Below are 20,222 nucleotides of genomic sequence, written 5' to 3'. Positions count from 1 at the left end.
CACTGAGCCCCGTCCCTGCTCACGCTGAGCCCTAAACCACAGACTGACTCTACTTCCTCACTTCTCTGAAGGATGTAATAAATAGGCCATGTGACCACCTATTTTTCTGGTTGAGAGAACACAGATAGCACTGTCTACTTGACCTCTTCCCCTTTGAACCCCAATCACTTCTATCAAGGAACAGGTGCATCAATGGCATTGGATGTGGTTTCAAAACCCCAAAGGTCTCCACTCCAGTCAGAACCTGCTGGGGGAGGAGCAGGGGGGCAAGCATCTTAATCCAGCACCTGTGGTAACTACAGCCCCAGAGTGGAAGCTTAGGACAGACATGTCTCAGCCTCTAGACACTGTATCTTTAGATAAGGAAAGACTCCCTTCTCATTGGACAAGCTTAAATTAAGAAGAGACCCTGAAAATACCTATCACCCAAACTTCAGGCATGGGGCTGGGGAGACAAGAAAAAAAGTCCAGTGACAAGAGCATCAAGTAAAAGCATTCCCTGGCTGGAGGCATCCTCTGGCTGGGGTCTCAGGAGAGACTGTGGGGCTTTAAGACCTTTGCAGCCAGTAGTTACATAACCCACTTGGGTTCCCAGTTCATCTGATACAGACTTATCAGTGACCTTAGGCCAGCTGCTTGGCCTCTCTGGTTCTCCGTTCCCCATTTACAAAATAAAGGCTTTAGGCCAGGAGCTTGTTAAGACCCACCCAGAGCTGGTATTCTGACAACTGTCACATCTCTCTCCACACAGATAACATGTGGTCAAACACGACCGGCAACGTTTTTATTCTTGGGAGAATGCTTTCTTGAACTACTTTAGTAATTTCACTTTTTAAAGCTAACCAAAAAAAAAAAAAAAAAAAAAGGAAGGAAGCGTAACAAGGCATAAATATGAGTTTAGTCCTAGAGGCCAGGTTCAAATTCCAGTTCTGGTACTTTGTGGCTACATGATTTGGGGCAAATCTTTTTTTTTTTTTTTTTCAATCAAAGCCTAAATTTCTTTATCTGTGAACTGGGGACAACAGAACCTAATTTTCTGGATGCTATGAAGAGTAAATGAAATGCAAGATATACAACTATTAGCCCAGTCTGGCACATGATAGATGGTTCATAAATTGCTGATCTGTGAATCTACCTGTCTTTAGTCTCTATTGGTTTGAATCTAGGGTTGTAAACTCAGAAGCCTGCAGGGGTCAGTTAGCCAAATATGCATGGGTAACATTACTGGGTGTGGGACAAGTGGGGACTGTGGGCAACTGGACAGCAGAAGCCAATTTAAAGAGGGCAGCCTCTCATCTGCTCCAGCTCCCGACTGCAGGGCAGGAAGGTGGGGCCAGAGCTGCCAGAGTTTCTAATTTCCAAGAGAAACCTGAAAGCCAAATTTTTATATCTTTCCACTTTAAAACATTGTCTCAGGTTTGTTATGACACATTACACTGGCCAAACAAAATACATTTGGGCACTGTAGTTGATCCATGGGATGATCACTGGTTAGCAACCTCTGGTCCAAGTACCTCTGTCTCATCTTGAGCACCCGCAGTGATGGGGAGCTCACCACCTCTCTGTGCTGTCTCACTCTCCCATTCAGGACAGATGCTGATGATAGACAGTGTCTCTGAGTAGCCTCTGGGGCTTCGGGATCACAGATTTCCAAGGCCCTGGCAATGCTTTCTCAGTAAAGCCTGGCTGGCAGAGAACATCCTCTCCGAAGCCAAGGCAATGAATGCATTGGCCTGCTCTGGCTGGGAAATGTGGATTCTTCAACATCCCCTGGGCCCAAGCAAGATGGCCTGGCCAGCCTCAGTAGCCCTTCTATTAATTAGCAACTGGCAGTAGCAGCTTTGTAAGGGCCCTTGAGCCAAGGGGTGTGTGTGCTAGAGCTGACTACCTCCTCAAGTTCTATAACAAACCCCCCAGGGACTGGGGCTGGACCTTCTGCTCTGGGTCAATTTCCCTCATGGTGGCCAGTGTTGTGGCAACCACAAGGGCCACTCAGGCTGTTATGACACTTGTCAGACTCATCATCTGTAGGGAGACTGGATAGTCCTTCTTCCATGGTAGAAGGGGGCAGAAAGAATGGGAGGTGAGCCCAGCCCACAGAGGAGGCTGCTAGGCATGGTCCAGGCAGAGGAGGGTGGCATTAAGATTCAGACATCCCCCACTCTAACCAGACCTTAAGTTGACTAGGCAGCTGCTCTTAGACGATGCCTCTGTCCTCCCAGCCAGCCAACTGGAGCCACCTTACACTAGCTCTCCTCCCCAACACCTCTGGACTCTGACAGACAACATCTGTTCCTTCTAGGAACTATCACCACAGCACAATAGTGACTGCATCCCCTACCCCCTCTCCTCCAGCCAGGCCATGCTCTGGCCCTTAGAACAGGAGAGAAGCTGCCAAGGCCATGGGAGAGGATGCATTAATGAGGACCCTCTGGCCACCTGAGCTCTCCTTGCTCACTCCACTCTGAGAGCCAACCCAGGGCCCACACAGGCATGCAGGAAGGGGAAAGGCTGTGAACCTGACACTGCAAGTTCACAGCCTACCTCTGCAGCTGAGGGCTGCTCAGCCCAGCTCACAGGGTTCACTCTGCTGGTGTGGGTACTAGAGGCCAAGGGGAAATGACAGTGCCCTTGGGGAACTTAGTCAGGGAGCCCAGGCTAAACACAGAACAAACGCAGGATCTGAACCTCAGTACTCCTGGCAGATTTCTGGGCTGGGAGCCAGCAGCATCGAATCACCTGGTGCTTATCAGAAATGCAGAATCTCAGATCCTGCCCCAGACCTAGTGAATCAGAATCTGTATTTTAACCAGATCCCCAGGTGAGCTGCATGACATGACAGTGAGAAGCACTGCATTAGAACAAACACAGAGCTCCATCCAAATGTCACGGGGTGCTCAGGAAGGGAGAGAGGGACGATGGTGGCTGCAGTGGCCTGGGAGGGCATCCCGGAAGACCTGGGGTCTGTAAAGCATGGAAGAGGAAGGCAGATGGACAGGCAGACAGCCCAGCACTGTGGGAAGCAGGCCACCTGCAGTGGCTCATAGCAGCTAAGGGAGCAAATGGGGCAGGGGCAGACAGGGGAGGGGCCCCAGCCTAATCACGTACAAAACAGACAAGGACCTGAAGCCTTGCAACAAGGAGAACCTGGAGTCCAGGCTTCCCGCCTGGTAATATAAGGGTCCTGGGCCCACGGGGTTTCTGTTCATTATCAGTACCCAAAGAGACCTCAGCCTGAGCACATCCTCCACCAGTCCCAGTCTTATCAGGTCGAGTGTGTCCTCATCACTGGAGAATCCTCCTGCCCACTGTGCCAGCTGACCGCACCGCCCAGGGCAGCTCACCTTGGAATTCCACTCTGTAGTGAGGCGCCCTTCCCCCTCCACTGGCACTAGTACCTGCAGCCCCTTTCAGCTTGGCTCTCTGCACTGATTGACAGAAGACACATTTCTAGGCCATGGCCCCCAGGAAAGCCCACCCTAGGAGGGGCCTCAGAAACCCCCAGCCCCAGAGCCAAAGCTGCTGCCTTCCCCACTCACCATCTCCTACTTGAACAGTCCTTCCCATGGTTGAAAGGGAGAGCAACGGATGTGGGACTAGGGAAACAGAATAGAGCACCCAAGCAGAGCGCCTTTCCTTCTTCAGCCATCTAACCCTGCTCCTGTTTTCATTTCCATCCTGCTAGCAATGGGAGGCCCAAGCCCCAGATTACAGAGGGCCCCAGGAAAGCTAGCTCTCAGAGGTCAGCACCTGCCCTACCAGGCCAGGACTCTCTTCTGGGATGGCCTAGAGTGAGGTTCACAACCTAGATGGTCTTCCTCTTAGGGGGTCCACAGATCCCAGAAATTGAGTGTCATACTGTGTGTCTAGTTGTACATGTATCTTTCTGGATAGAGACCTATGATTTCCAGCAGGTTCTCAGTTAGATCTCTGATACAGGTTCAGAACCACGGGTGTAAGCCAAGGACAGGGACCCACCTGGTCTGCCCAGGACTAAGGAAAGCAAGCAGTGTGGGCAGGGCAATGTGGTTTAGCACAGCACTGTTGGTCTCTGACAGCACGTTGGAGCTTCTCACCTCCACAGGTGACCAATTGTACAATTCGTATCTGACAAGGTGACAGGCAACAGGATTACCATTTTTCTAGGTGTGAGAACTAAGGCTCCAGAGAAGGCTCCTAACCCAAGCAGGGCCCACAGCAGTTGAGGAGCCGATGTGAGATGGGCAAGGGCAGTGCCTGCGGCCAAGTACCAGCACGGAAAGTCAGTTTGAGGCCACCCCTGGGACCTATCAGGCCATTGGTACAGTTTCCATGATTTTGGAGCCCAGCTGTTTCTACCTCAAGGAAAGGACCATTTTGGGCCCTCCCTTTCCTTTCCTTTGTCACACCTTCAGAAGGCTCAGGCTAGTAGAGGGAAGGGGCAGAGGGATGAGAAGAGTCAAACTTGCCTGCTTTTACTCTCAAGGCCAAGCTACAGTTTGGAGCACAGGAGTAGCCCCAGAACTGATAGCCCACAGAGGGACTTCTCTGCCAGCTCCATGTCCACCCACACATTCCCCAGACACCTGCTCAGACCCCTAGATGTAAATGTACACACACCCAGGCTGACACCCCCCACTCTACCCACCCATACCCCCTGCAAAACCTGGCACTTGAAACCCTGACCAGCTTTTGGGAATAAAACTAAGTACATCTTCAAGTGGAATCCCCAATCCTTTACTCTTAGAAAAACAAGATTATGCAGATACTATGTTTTATTTGTTCTAGGTTCCCACTGCCAAATTCAGCTTCCAGGACATGGCTCATGTGGAAGGAAGGACCCACCCAGGACCCCAGAGCCCAACCAACCTGGGGCGGGAGCCAGGGGACAATGCCCTGCGGGGCTGTGTGTCCTCTTTCCTTACCAAACCATAAATACAAGTTTCAAAAGGCAAGTGGAGAGTGGATGGAGAGGGAAGAGGAGGCCAGACAAGCTGGATGAGCCTGGAGGCACCATGGGAGAAGCCAGGGCATGGTGTTTGTGGAGTGGGTGGGTGAGGAGAAGCACAGGCAGCCAGGAAAAGCCTATCATTGGTCATGGCCAATATCTAGGTCCCTCAGAGCACAGCCCACTTCAGCCATTAGAAAAGGCACCAACCTTCCTCCCCTACGAATAGGAGATGTCAGAAGCAGTCCATGACAACAAGCTCTGAACTCTAATCCACAAACTCAATCTATCATGGTTTGCTAGTGATTCTTTATTAAACCAATTCTGCTGGATCAATGCTTCCTGCCCATCAAAATGATGAATAAATCCTCAACTGGGCTTGAGCAACGCTTGCAGAAGCTCTTGTGAAGCTGAGCTAGGCAGTGGGATTGACTCCTATCAAAGCCCAAGGCCAGTGGCTGAAACTTAAGGGACTGAGGCTTGGGGTGCCAGGTTAGGGGGAGTGGGTGAGGCTGGGTTGAATGGTAGGGTGCCTCTTGGACCTTCTGAAAATGAGTCCAGCTATTCTGGCCTAGAGGCAGGAGAGGAATGACCACTGCCCCTCCGAAGCTCACACAGATGGTCTTTCTCGGGTTTCTTTCCTCACACCCCGCCCAGCACCATTACTACCAGGCTGCACAGAGGGTGTGTGCTTCCAGCTACCAGTCCCTGTTGCTTGTTGCACAAACCCAAATACCAAGCCCAGTCTGACCTTTTTCCTGTTGCCAATTTATCAATCCTGCTGCATCCACCACTCCTTATCCCCATCACAGCCCCCACCGCCCTCCCTCCCATCCCCCACCCCGCCATGTCCAGGAGGCCTGCAGTTAGTGGAACATTCTGCAGCAGAGGAACTGTAGACAGACATGCCAAGATGGCAGAGGAAGATCAGAAAAGCAGGGAGATTCCCATTGATGCAATCTACCCAGTCCTAGTTCTTCATAACCCAAAGTAAAGAGAGACTGGGAAGGCACAGACCAGTGTCCAGAAGGTACTCAATCAATGCCTATTATCTATGGGGGCCAGGTGTGCCCGGGGTCAGTCCCTCGCAACCCCCTGACCCAGGCTGGTGATGAAAACCCTGAACAGAGCCTTTCAGACAACAAAGATGGTGGGAAGGAGAGCAAGGGAAGGGAGGGCCCCTCAACAATCTCAGCTGGTTGATACTGGCACAGCCTATGTGCCACCGCAACCAGAAGTTTGGAGGGAAGAGGAGAAACTGAGGACACCCAGAGGGTTGCAGCAGACACAGCTCCTGCCCACCCCTCCCTAGCTCAGGCTGGGGCCCTCAGGTCCCAGTACTGACCAGAGGGGAGGCCACACTTTAGGATTCTGGTACTGCGTGCCAGTAGTTCTTGATGGAGAGTCCCACATTTGCTCAATGTGAAGACTATGGCTGTATGAGGGAAGGAAGGAAGGAAGGAAGGAAGGAAGGAAGGAAAGAAGGAAGGAAGGAAGGAAGGAAGGAAGGAAGGAAGGAAAGAAGGGAGGGAGGGAGGAAGGAAGGAAGGGAAAGGAAAGAGAAGAAAAGGAAAGGAAAGGGGAAGGGAAGGGAAGGGAAAGAAAGGAAAGGGAAGGAAAGGAAAGGGAAGGCAGAAAAGGGAGAGCCTTAGGTCACCACCTATTTTCAGGCATGGTGTTGCCTGACTGGACATTCCTAGCACAAGAAATCTCTCTCATTGGATGGAAATGGCTTTGCTCTCATTACAAACCTGGAGTTTGCAAAGAGGGCTCTGGTTTGACAAAATGCTCGTTTATATTGGCAGACATCAGGATAGGCAGGTAAGAGAGCTCAACAGGGGGAAGGTCCAGAGAAAAGGAGAATGAATTAAACACAGCTCTAAAGGGTGACCACTTTTTCAGACTCCAGGGCAGCACTGGGGGATCCAAGACCTTGACTGGGGTAGGGGCACCCCTGATCCCAACTTCAGAGGCAATCACCAATCTCTCTTTTTGCACAGATACCCCCATAGGCGTGGAGTGGTATCTGCTGTGCAGTGGCATCTGACTCAGGTGATGGGGGAGGGGGCAGGGTCCCTCCCCTTGACTGGCAGTCACACTGTTTGTTTGGGGATCCACAGCTGACCCATGGGAGACCCAGCAGCTGCTGAGGAGGGTACACTGGATGAACTTGGGGTCACAGGACAGCTACTCATCAGTCACTGTGAGCAAGGTCATCCTGTCCTGACAGTCTGGATACTAGCTACCCAGGGTGTCTACTCCTGGCCTACCATTTGGCATGAGGGGCTGGGCCCAGAGTTCTGGTGGGTGCAGATGGCTTTCATCCTGGGCATGAGGCCCCAGTGACCTCAGTCCTCCAGGGGCCCAGCTCTCCCTCCTGAGCTGCAGCTTCCCAGGGTACCAGAAAGCTGGGGTCAGCACCCAAGGAGCTGGCTCAGCTCTTAAGAGATTTGTCTACCTTCATGGCCCTGCTCTGCAGGCTAAATGACCTGGAACTGTCTCTAGGATAGCCACTCTGACTCCTAGCCCAGAAGGGAGAGGTGGGATGTGTGGCTGAAGGTGGCAGGGCTAGGCCAGGCTCAGAATACCTTTTCAGCCTGCCTCTAAAGCCGCTCAGACTTCAAGAGGCCTTGGTCTGCAGCCCAAACTACAGAAGAAAGTTCCCTGCACTGGGCAGGAAGAGGTCTGGGGATGTCTGAGAGCCTAAAGGTGGACTTCTCTTGGCGCTCCCAGCGCTAGGAAGGAAAGTAAGTTAACTCTGGCTGCGACCGCTCAGGGCACCCACAGATAACCACCAGTCCCTTTACCTGAAGTCGCTGTAGGGGTGGATAATCCAAAACCCGGCCGACTTAACCCTCTCCTGCTCCCGCTCCACGGCTTTCTGGCTGCCAAACATCCTCAGGGAGAATTTGTTGACCCCGGGCTGGAGCATGGCCCCGAACTGGCGTTGCATGAAGCCAGCCTGGCCCAGGCGCACCTCAGCCTCGGGGAGGATCTGGTCGCCGGCGACCGCGCCTCCCTCCACTTTGATAGCGGTATCCACCGAGGGGTGCTCGCAGGAGGCGGAGGCTGACTGCGGCGACTGCTGGAGTGACGGTGGAGAGGCTGCAGGCTGTGCCGAAGGGCAAAGGCGCTCGGGCTCGCCGGCCAGGCCTGGGGGAGTCCTGTCCTCGCCGGGGGACGCGTCGCCCTCAGTGATGAGCCGCCGCTCCTCCGCGGAGTCATGCAGGTGCCCGTGACTGCTGCTGCCCCCCGCTCCGCCGCCGGCCCGGCTGCCCAGCGAGGCCAGACTCCCGCGGAAGCGCCTGCAGTCACCGTTGGTGCTGGACTTGCCCGCACCACGGGCAGACCCCTCGGCGTCCGCCGCTCCGAGTGCCGCACCCCGGGACTCCGTGCTGCCCGCGGCCGCCGAGGGCGAGGGCGAGGGCAGCGGCCGCAGCCGGATGCTCCTGCGGCTGGGGTCCTGGCGGCCCCCAGCGCCCTCTTCCTCGGCATCCTCTTCCTCGTCCATGATCCACGCCTTGGCCCCCACCTGCTGCGGAAGGCTGTAGAGCCGCTTGCGCATGGACGGCGGCAGCTTGTCCATGGCGCCAGGAGCCGGGGCCGGGCTGGGGGCACCGGCGCGGGTGCAGCGCCGCGGACCGGCTCCAGGTCCGCCCGCCGGTCAGTCCGCTCCCGGGGACGCGTCCTTCGCCGCCGGCGCCGGGCGGCCTTAGGCGTCCATGCTTCGGCGAACTGCGTACCGTGGGGGAGTCTCCCAGTCCGGCTCTGGGTCCCCGGGCTCGCCCTGTGGCACCGCCTCCCGAGCCGGGCGCGGGGACCCCGCACTCCCTCCCTTCCTTCCCACTGCGTTCAGGGGCGCGGCGCGCGCGGCCCGGCTCCAGGCGCCCCGCCCCCGCAGGAAACAATGGGCGCGGCGAGAAGAGGCGCTTTGGTCGCGGCGTCTGGAAAACCGCTCAGGAGCGCAGAGTACACGGCCTGCACGCCTCCCGGGCGTGCGTCCTGCGGGCAGGCTACCTGTGCGTCTGTCCCTGTGTCCCACCGTCCGGGCTTTCTGGCTAGCCACCCGTGAGCCTGCCTCGCCTCCTGTGGCCCAGCCCGGCCGGCCTGTCCTAGGGCCCCCGCTGCAACCTAGCGGAGCCCAGCAGACCCGGCTTACATCAGCGGCCGCCTCCCCCAGAGCGCCCTCCGGCAACGCTGGGCTCCCGCGCCCGGGAATATTCATGAAGCCACCGCAGCTCGCAGGTTGCCATAGGAGCAGGTCCTGCAGCTAGTCCTGCCTACCTGGGCTTCTTAAAGGGGCAGCGGTGCCGGCCGGAGACTGGGTGGTGGGCGGGGGGAGGGCCCAGTGTGGGGCGCAAGGTGCACTCTCGCTCTACATTAGGGACTGGGGTGAGAGGCGTCCTTAATCCTAAAACTTCAAATACCTTTCCTCGGCTGAGGGCTGGGAGCACACCTCAAGTCTAGGGTTCCAGTTTGATTGCCAATCCCCCCTCCCCAGGATTGGGGGGCGGGGTTTCCCGGTCTCTCTTCCGAGCCCTGAGTTCGCCTTTCCCGGGCTGCTTTGCTTCTCAGCTGGATCTCAGACCTTCCTTGGGGGAGGCAGGCAGCTCCTTCCCGCAACGCGCCTGGATAGAGGGCTTCCAGGAAGTACGCTGTGCGGGGGCTGCTCTCGGGTTTTTCCCCGTGAGAGGCGGGGTGCGATCCCCCTACGCCGGTCTTTCCCCTGTAGATCCTCGCATCGGCCGGGCAAGGAGGACGTGGGGGAAACCCGGGACCCACACACAGGGCACGCGGGCAAGACTCAGCCCTTTGAAGTAAGATTTCGAGGAAATGTGCCTGCACATCCACCGCCACGGAATCGGATACCTGCACGCACCTCTCCCGAGTGGTTCCGATGCGGGCTTCTGAGATCAGCAGCTTGATGGCACTCTGGAGCTAGCCCTGGACCTCCTTCTCCCTGCGTGCTCATCCAGATTGTGACTTCGTATGTGGACCAACGTTAGGGGTGATCTTGCTCCTCTCAGGCCCCTACCCACAAGCAGCGGCACGCAGCAACCAATCCCTTTGCGTCTGCTCTCCAGGCCAGCTGCCGGTCCTCTCTATGTCCATGTACAGTCTTGGGGCTTATGGACAAATCCCACCCGCTCGACCAGAGATATAATACAGCTCTCCTTCTTTCCAACACCCTTACAGAGCATGACACCTTCCATCCTCACAAGCCAGGCTGCCAGACCCGCTTTCCCTGGCCTGGGGGCTGCCACATCCTCTTAGGGCAACATCCCAGATTGGCTCAGAAATGGAAATGGGGCAATTAGAGGGAAGGGGTTGGCGGGAGAAGATTGGACTTTGGGTTCATGGAGTTTGGATCCTCAGTAAAGTCTGATAGGAGGAGGCAGTAAGGCCCCCTAGCTCCATCATCTCTATGAACAATAACATGAAGTTTTTCTCCCAAGGGCTTTTTATTCTCATTCTTAGGCCACTTGTGAACACGTCCCAGTCCCATTCAGAGAAGAAAATTTGGAAGCAAGATGGAGGGGGATGGGTAGCCTGGCAGGGGCTTTTCTGCTCTACCCACTGGGCCAAAGGACCTCCCGCAGAGGGAGGGGATGACCAGGGAAACAATTTCACTGTTAACTGGCATTTCTACTTTTGAGCAGCTCTGAGCTGACAGTTCTCTACACAGATGCTGGGAGGCCTAATCCCTGTATGTCCTTGGGTCTCCTTGAGGAGTGTTCTTAGCCGGCTGTGAGCCCTGCCTGCCCTGATGTGCCAGCCACAGGGAGAAGACTTCCATGTAACTCACTTCTCTGGGCTTGTATCCAGCGGGGAGCTACTCTGCCCTAGCCCAGCTGCAGGAAGCCAGCCCAAACAGGCTCCCAGTGACCCATGGGAGGGGCATCCCCTTCTCGAGGAAGCTTTCCTGGCCACCCAAATCTTGGTCATGTCCTCACTTTTGGCTCCCATGCCCCACTAACTCCCATCAACCTGAGCACTTACTACACAGTGCAGTCTGTGTCCCCTTCAGGACAACCCCCCGAGGATAGGACAGCTCTAACTCATCTCAGGCACCTCAGCACTAACACAAGGGTGGACAGAGAGCAGATCAATACATGTCAACTCTGTGCATGAGAAAGGACCCTGGAAATTAGCTAGTTGCCATCAAAGGGACCCTTGAAGAAGATGGAGGATATGACCAAAGTTCTGCTTCCTGGGATTCTGCTGCCACAGGCTGACCAGGGCTGAGGGCCCCTTAACTCCTCCCTCTCTAGCACTTCACCTACCCTCAGTTTGGTCAGCACCACCCATCCAGGACCATCTAAGACCACACTCGGGTGCAGAAATGACCATTAAATAAAAGAGGCATGCAATACCCCTGATGAGACATGGACTGCCTTGTCTCCTCTGTGTGAAAATCTGAATGGAAGACAGCTGTGTCATGCCAGCAATCTGGGGAACAGAGAAGGAGGAGATCCAGGTCTTGCCCTATGGGCTCCAAGTTTTGTAGAAGCTAGACTTATCTAGACTTGGGAAAGAGGAGAAAACGCAAGACAGGAAAGAAGTATGTACTAATCATGCCTCAGCCCATGAGAGATTTGAGAAGGGGGACCTGCTGAGCTTGGGGTAGCTAGGGAGGATTTCCTAGAAGAGGTTATATTTGGCAAGAGACATGTAGCCAGCACTTCATTTGTTAAACTTCATTTTTACAATTTCTCATGGCTCAACCTAACATTCTTGCAAGCAAGAGAATCAAAGCACAGAGAAGTTAAGTGACTTGCCAAATGTCCCACAACAAGAAAATTGTGGAGTTGGAACTTCAACCCCAGGCTCCCCATGCCAGGTTCTCCTCTGCTGCCCAGCTGACTCACCCAGGTAGGGTGAGGGTAGGCACAAGTGAGGGAGGGAAAGGCAGTTCAGAGTTTGTGATGCCTAGAGCAGAAAGAAGGTAGAGAATGGAGCCTCCCTATTCTGTGTTCTCCCCATTGCCTGACCCAGGTCTAGTCCTCTCATTTCCAGTGCTGCTGGCAAAGCCTGGGGTCTGTTTTGGTTCATCTGGTAACACAATTGACAGGACCTGGGGACTCCAGCAAGGGGAAGGCCCTGACTCTGTGACTCTCAGCATTGGTGGGGAAGTGAGTACCTCCAGGAGAGAGAGGTTCTTCCTGCAGGGCTGCAGAGGGCCTGCGTGCTTCTGGAATGCAAACCCAGAAAAGATCTTGGTCTAAGAGGGAAAGGCTGGGGAGGATGAGCTTTCTTCCCTGGAAGTGAGATTCAGAAAACCTGCTGGAAGTGGAGTGGGGTTGTGGCTGATTATTATATATCAACCTCAGACCTTAATTGGTGGGGACCTGGGTGGGTAGAGGAGGGAGGGTAGGAAATTCCGGAAGTATTTTTCCTTGTGGGCCAAGGGCATTGTTCTTGCTTAAAGGGGCCACTCTGGGGTAGGACAGTGGTGCCCATGCCATGTAATGCCAGGGTGCCTCTCACACCATGTAATGCCAGTTCTGTCTGAAATTTAACCAGAGAGAGAGAGAGTGCGTGCAATGTAGGATATTTTAGGGTAAGGTTGTCAACTGTCCTTTCTTAGAAGGCAGTCTTTATTCTAACATTATATCCTTGCAGCATTTTCTGTATTAAAATGCCATTTGATGAAATCATAGTGCTAGGAGATGACATTTTTTTAGGTCCTTGGCTAAATAAAAAATTGGCACAGGGTTCTATGTTTGTTCCCAAAAATCATTTTTGAAATGTTATTGGTCTGTGGATTGCAAAGGTCTGGGAGCCCCTACTGTAAATAACAGGTTGAGACAGACAAACAAAAGCTCTAGAATTAAATATTTCTCTGTCTCGTACTGTGTGTGTGTGTGTGTGTGTGTCGGTGTCTGTGTGTGCCTCAGTCTTCCTCAGGTGTAAACTGGGTTTGGTGATAGGTACCTCGTAAGTTATTGTGAAGACCAAATGAGAACACGAATGCACCGAGCAGGGCCTCTCATCTGCAATAAGTTCTCAACGAACACTGCGTGATGGAAGATTGAATGAAACCTGAATTGGCCAGTGAAGGGGGAGACATTTCAAATCTGACTTAGGTCATACATTCATCTTAAAAACTGCTGTTGGGATGAAAGGGATGTCTTGCTATACAAGATTGCTTTCTGTGAATTCTCCACCCCTGATAAGCCCTGGCCATGTCTCAAGAAGGCAGACCTTCTTCTCTGTGGGATAGGCACTTACTAGGGAACTGACTCAGAGGTCACACCCTTTACCCTATGTTTAGACTCCCACCACACACAGGTGCAACATTGTCTTTCTGATTAGTGTAGATTTGCTCCTCCCAGGGCACTTTCTGCTTTGCTCAGAGGCAGATTTGTTCTGTGGAGTCCAGACCTGGGGGCTAGGTCCCTGAGAAGAAACACTGGAAACTGCTACATTCCCTTAGGCTTTTTGTCCCAAGGCTTCCTGATGGAGAAACTGGAGGGGGAAGGCAGGGGCACACAGGGAGCAAGCCTTATTGGGTATAGATGTATGGTGAGAACAAATCAACTACCCAGTCTTGATCAAGCCCTTGAATGCCCTTCCCTGAACAGAGACACACATGAATAGAGGCTGAGAAGGCAGAGAGATGCCCTGGTTTGGGTACTTCCCTGTCTGATTGAAACAGCCAAAGACCATCCCAGACGTTTGTAATCAGAGTAAGTAGTTCAGAAGCTCAGAGCAGTGATGTTCCTGGGTATGATCAAGGTGGGCTTCCTGGAGGAAGTGGAAAGTGAACTGGGTTTTCTAGGCAGTAGTTAGTGTGTATGTGTTTCTTAAGTGGGAAACAGTGAATGGAGCAGCATGGCAGGAGTGAGGCCTGCTGCACTCTCTCAGTGGGGTAAACAAGGCATTGCCAGAGGATAGGGCTAGGGTGAGGGCCCACTTTGGGGGCTCACTAAGCTTTTGCCCTAAGCAGGAGAAAGTCTCCTGTCTCCATAGAAGGAGAGTATTGGGTCCTTCTGATTCCCTTCTGATCACCAACACCCTCACCCCCAGACTCTGGCTGCAAAAACCACTGGGACCGCACATGCCTACCCTCCCCCAATGACATTAGGGCGTCAGTAAAAGAAAGCCCCCACAGGCTCAGTTTCCAGCTGGGCTTGCCACCTGCTTTCTTCTCAGTTCTGCCTGGTTTCTTTAGGATCTGGGAGTGTGAACTATCCTATTGTCCTTTCTCCACCCCCTGCCTCTGTGCAGGACCCCGCCTGTGAGTGCTCAGAGCCCAGCAGAGCCCAGAGACCTTTCATCTCCAAGCCAGCCCTCGCTCCATTGCCCTTGATCTCTCCACACTCCCCATCCTGCACTCCTGGCTGTTCCCTCAGGACTCTGCCAGGGCAATGACTGCGGCATCATGCCCCTCTTCCCCCAGGGAGGCAGGAGGAAGACGTGCTGACAGCTGAGCCAGGCCTGGACCGTGTCTCTGTGTCTGGCTGGGGCTCCAGGATGTCTGGCCACCTGGACTTGGAGCCAGGCTAGATGAGGCACTTGGGGTGGGAGTGAGGCCCCCAAGGTGCTGGCTGGGCAAAGCTGCCAAGAAGTAAGTACCAGAGACTCCTCTGTCCAAAGTCTGGAATTTACCATGTGTCAGGGCTGAAGTGAGTTCAGACAAGAGCCCTAGGGGTGGTTTCTACAGCCTGGGCTGGAGGCATTAGTGAGGGAAAGGAAGAGACAGGATGCCCCGGGAAAGGGGGAAGAGGCTTGGAAAATGGGGCAAGGTGGAGTGTGGAGGGTGCAGCCAGGACTAGTGAGGAGAGCAGGGGAGATGAGGCTTTCCTGGGAAACCCTGAGGTGGCCCAGGAGGCCTGGCTCATGCTCTCCTCTCTGTTGGACCCTAATCCTCTTTTCCCCTTCTCTACATTTTCTTCTTCCCATAATTATACATCATGCCTTTTATTTATTCAGTCACTCACCCCTTTATTTGTTTAGCCAACTTGTATAGTACCTGCTAGATGATGGTATAAGATCCAGCCCCTAGCCCTGACTGGTGTGGCTCAGTGGGTCGGGTCTCATCCTGCAAATGGAATGGTCGGCCGTTTGATTCCCGGTCAAGGCACTCGCCCAGGTTGGGGTGTGGGAGAGGCAACTGATCAGTTTCTCTCCCTCTTTCTCCTTCCCTTCCCCTCTCTCTAAAAACAAATAAAATCTTTTTTAAAAAAGAAGAGATCTAGCCCCTAATCTCCAGGCACCTTTCTCTGTGGCAAGAATAAAACAGATACAGAAGCTCATGTAAGGAAGCAGGAACAAGTGTCATGTGATGTGCACAAGTGGCTGGAGAGCAAAGGAGGGAGGAGGAAGAGCACAGAAGAGGGAAGCAGGGTGGATGTTCATCTTTGGAGTGGCCTTTGAAGAAGGCCTGTGTGTTTGGAACAGCAGAGGCAGAGAGGTGCTGCATGCCAGGCAAAGGGCACAGTGTGAGGGAAATGCTGAATGGTGGGGGAGCTGGCTAGGAGACTGCATGCACCCCTCGTGGGTTGGTTGGTTCCGGATGCAATGGGGAGATAATTGGCACCAATTGAAGACAATCCAGGACTTTGGGGACAACCATCAGATTGTGCCCTGGGAGCCCAGCCCCGTGCTCAGCAATGCAGTGAGTGAGCAAGAAAATAAGACAGTCCCTGCTCTTAAAAGCTCACAGTGGGGTCAAGAAGATTAAGGCAATGGCACAAAACCATTCAGAAACCCTGCCAGAGGCAGGGACCTGGACTGGACCCTGGGAGCACATGGAGTGAGCCACAGCCAGGCCCCATTGGCTGGTTTCTTCTGTAAAGCCCAATGGCCCAGCCTCCTTCCCATAAGCCCTGAACATCAGGATAAGCTGCTGTTACATGAGCCTTCCACTGGCTGCCTTCCAGAGTGACAGTCCACTGGGTAATGAGAGCTGTGCCCATAGGCCACCCTGCAAAGCCCAGAGCACAGGCAGAGTCAGGGACAGGCGGTGACAGAGACTGGCAGGGGCTGTGACCGGGGCTACGATAGAGGCTGTGATAGAGACTAAAGAATTGTGACAGAAACTATGACAGATGTGTTGATAGGGGCTGTGAAACGGACTGTGAAGGGGCTGTGCAGGGGTTGTCACAGAGACTGCAACAGGGACTGTGACAGAAATGTGACTGGGTCTGGAACCACAGTCAGAGTTGGGATAACAGTTTCTGAGCCCAGGCCCGCACTCCCACAGTGCACCAAGCAGTTGGTGGTGAGAGCAGCAACATGCAAACACAGGGGGCGCAACCAGGCTCAGGCCTCTGGACCACCAGTGGGCTGCCACTGCCACTGCCGCAGGGAGAGCGTGAGCACGGTGAGCGAGACTGACACCCACCAGCTCTGTTCTGCCCTCCTTTCTGTCCATGGGCATGTTTCTGGGCCTCAGTTTCCTCACTAATGCCTGCCACAGGGAGAGTTCAGATGGCAGAGTGAGGCAATGGACTGACGGAGGGTCCCTGAGAGATGCCAAGGTATTGCAAAGGGTCCCTGAATCTGCAGTCCCCCCAAGCACAGCCAACTAACTGAATAAAGAATGGGCCTTCCATATGTACAAACCACCATTTTTCTCATGTATGGGTGCCAGTATGATAAATAAAATACCAATTTGTTTCAAGTATAACTGAATTCATAGTCATGAGATGTAACATTTATGGGGAGCTAGCTCTGTACTGGCACCATGCCAAGTGCTTACCACGGATTAGCTCATGTAATCCTTGCTGAGCCCTGCTGGGTAAGTGGTATTATCCCCATTTTACAGATGACTAAATTGAGGCTGTAGAGGTTGACTGACTTGCCCAAGCTCCCACAGTTGCAGGCAGTTATGTCTAACGCAGTTCCTGATCTTCACCCACCATTGGCAGCTTACTCAATCACAACCGCTCTCATGTCAGCTATAATTTGAAGTCTTGAGGTCAGAAATTTTTTTCATTAAAAAAGGTCCTTATACTCGAATGGCTGGGACCTACTGGGAAGCATTGCTTCAGTCCATGGGAATGTTTGAAACTCATGTGCTCTCTGCCCCTATCCCAGGCACCAGGCTGGACACTGGGAACTGGGGCGAGTAGGACATGGTTTTCTGCCCATCGAGGGCTCAGAATAGCTGTAATGATTTCAAGGGGTATGCTTGTCGTTCATTGCACCTTTGGTCAGGCTCTCCCTGACCAACGTGGGTTATAAATAGTTCTAGCCAAGCAGACCTTGTTCTCCTCTCTCATGCTAACTGAGCCTATTCTGATGGCCTCACCTCCTCGTCTTATCACCCTTCCGGAGTCATATTCAGAAGGGGAATTCTCTGCCAAGCCCCTTGAGGAGACAGAGCCATTCAGCCTCTGCACAGAAGGCCCCCTGCACTGGTCTCCCATACTCCCCCATGGTTAGGAAGTGAGGTGGCTGCTCCCTATGGTTTCTATCAGATCATTGCCCCTCTACCACACATAAAACTTCTACTCCCTTGCCCTTCTGAGGCTCCCACAGTGTCATCTTATGGCTGTCACCCAGAGATAGTTCCCACCTGGCTTCCTCTCCATCTAAGTCCTAGAGAGGGTTCCACAAGAACTTTGGCCCTCACTGGTTTCCAGAGAACTTTTTCTCAACTTCAGCCACCCACTCTCATGGCCACCACCTAGAACTGCTCCACCTCTACAAGCTGATATTTGGGCTCAGTCTGACCCCAGCTGCCACCTGCCACCTCCCCCCACCCCCACCCCACCACACACACACCTTCCCTTTACCCCTGCTCTTCCAGGGGAGATCAAGATCTGTCCACCTGCACCCTGCCGCAATCCCTTCCTTCCCTGCCTTAGACTCCAAAATCTACCACCTCAACCTCCATCTCCAGTGTCCTCTACTCCTTTGTCTCAGACTCATGATTGTCAACCTTGAAACTCCAGTTCTGGATCAACCCAACCACGATCCTTCTCTAAGGTTCACGGGCTGCAGCCGCCATGCTGAGGTAGTGGGGGAAAGTCACAGAGCTGCACGGATTGGTGTTTTCTCAAGTTCATCATCTCTAATGTGCCTATGTGCTGCCTAGCAACGCTACTATGTTTTACTACTTGTTTTGTCTTCATCAGTTCCAAAGTTCTTGTATCCAAAAAAGTTCCTCCTTGAACCCACTGTCCCACTCTCTCCTTCCCATTACATCTAATCTTCATGAAAAGGTGGGCTTCACTTGCCTCCCATTCTCAACTCCCACTAATTCCTTAGCCCACAGCGATCAGGCCTCACTACCCATCGTGCCTTCAGCAAGACCAAATCCACCTTTCATTCCTTGCTTGGCCTCTGAGAGTCATGTGACACTGCTGACTGACCTCGTCCCTCTCTTGGAACATCCTCTTCCCTTGACTTCAGGGACACACTCTTCTGACTTTCTTTCTACATCTCTGGCCAGTCCTCAGTTTCCTTTGTTTGAGGAAGAGGGCCTCTTCACCTATTGGCATTATTCCTGATTCGGTTGTTTGCCTTTTTTCTCCCATGTGATCTTTCCCTCTGACGACTCTTACCCAAGCCCTTGGCTTCAGTTCCCACACACTTCTCAGCCCAGACCTCTCCCCTGGACTCCAGACCTGTTCATTCAGTGGCCTCTTACAAACACCTCACACTCCACACATTCTTCTCCAAAACCCCTGTTGTTCCCACTCACTGAATGACACCACCATCCTTCCAGCAGCTGAAACCAGAAACATGGGCATCGCTCCTGAACCCTTCCTCCGCCCTGCTGCCCACAGCCAATCATTTCAAAAGTCTTGCCGTTTCTCTTTCAAAAACTTCTCTCCAATACGTCCCCTTCAGACCATGTCCACTGACACAACTCCAGATTACATGTATTTGTTGCCTAGGCTATGGCCACAGCCTCCTAACTTGCTAGAATCCATTATCCATGATGCTGCCAGAGTGCTTTTCCAAAATGAAAATCTGGCTGTGTCTGCTTAAGACTTTTTAATGACTTCCATTTGTTTTAGGATAAAGCCCAAACTCCCTAACCTGGCAATTAAGCTACTTTGTGGGCTGGCCACCACTACTTCCTCAGTCTTCCCTCTCAGCAGTGACCCTCTTACTCTGGCAATCTATGCTCATGCACTGTGGCAGGTTTTCTACTTGTGGCTGTCTTCCCATGTTGACTCTTGGATATTAGCCTGAACCTATGTCCAATGTTCATCTCTTTCCAGCCTTGACTGGGCCCAGTCTATTGGTAAAGTACAGCAGTTGTGATAAATGGAAGAGGGACAAAGTGATGAATGTGAAGATACTGGCGCTATCGCACTTGGTAGAGAGATAGACAAGGTTAGTTATGGGACAGTAGTAGAGAAGCACCAGCCAGCTGGTGGCCCAAGCCCTCCCTTTGTTGGTGACTGTCTCAGTGATCAATTGGTGGAGCTGCTTTGACCCTCTCAGAGGCTTAGCTAGGCAGCACCAACCTGCCATGCACTCTTCATGTGCACCCAGGACTGGTGGCCTGACCCCCATTATGTGGTACTTGGTTTGTCAGGTTGAGGCTCTGAGACTCCTGGTATGCATACTATCCCTTCCCAATATCAGCATTTATTTGCATCTCTAAATATGCATGAAGGCTATTTGCCTAAACTGAGAAGGTGGTTAGAAGCTAGGAAGGAAAAAGAGAGCAATGTGGAAGATGATGAAAAGGCATCAGCCCCTGAGTCGTTGTCCCTAAAGATAAATCCTAATCCCTGGAACCTGTGAGTGTTACCTCACAAGACAAAAGAGACTTTGCAGATGTGATTAAAGATCTTGAAAATGGAGAGATGATTTTAGATTATCGGGGTAGGCCCTAATAAAGAGAGACACGGGACAAGAAGGCAGGCACTATGACCACCAAAGCATGATGCCATGCTGCTGGCTTTGAAGAGCCATGAGCCAAGGAACCTGAAGAATGCAGCACTAGAAGTGGAAAGGGCAGAATACAGATTCTCCCCTAGAGCCTTGAGAGGGATCACAGCCTGCCAGCACCTTGATTTCAGCCAGTGAGACTGATTTCCAGTTCCTGCCCTCCAGAACTATGTGAGAACAAATATGCATCATTTTAAGCCAACAGGTTTGTAGTAATTTGTTACAGCGGCCACAGGAAACTAATACAGTCCCTTTGCCCCTCTCTCTCTGTCCCCTCTGTCTTCCTCATGAGTGGGTTAATCCTCTTGGTGGTAGCACTGAGGTCGGACACTGGGCAGTAGAGGAGGCCCTCTTCCTCACCTCTATTGATTCCAGGGAGTGGTGGCTTTGGAAACATCGGAGCAGTAGTCACACATGGGTCATTGTTCAGTGG

General features: G+C 53.0%; 1 protein-coding gene across 1 annotated transcript in view; it reads right to left on the bottom strand.

The window, feature by feature from the left end:
* The window catches only part of HCN4 (hyperpolarization activated cyclic nucleotide gated potassium channel 4), a 40,209-nt gene extending 31,696 nt beyond the window's left edge, over positions 1-8,513 (bottom strand). Inside the window, exon 1 of the mRNA XM_090271807.1 lies at positions 7,735-8,513. Coding sequence (XP_090127933.1) covers positions 7,735-8,513 — 779 coding nt within the window. The remainder of the gene's footprint in view (positions 1-7,734) is intronic.
* Positions 8,514-20,222: the final 11,709 nt, after the last annotated feature.

The sequence above is a fragment of the Furipterus horrens genome, unplaced genomic scaffold (genome assembly GCF_987537825.1).
Source record: "Furipterus horrens unplaced genomic scaffold, mFurHor1.1.pri manual_scaffold_3, whole genome shotgun sequence".
Lineage (NCBI taxonomy): Eukaryota > Metazoa > Chordata > Mammalia > Chiroptera > Furipteridae > Furipterus > Furipterus horrens.
This window is presented reverse-complemented; position numbering and strand designations above follow the sequence as displayed.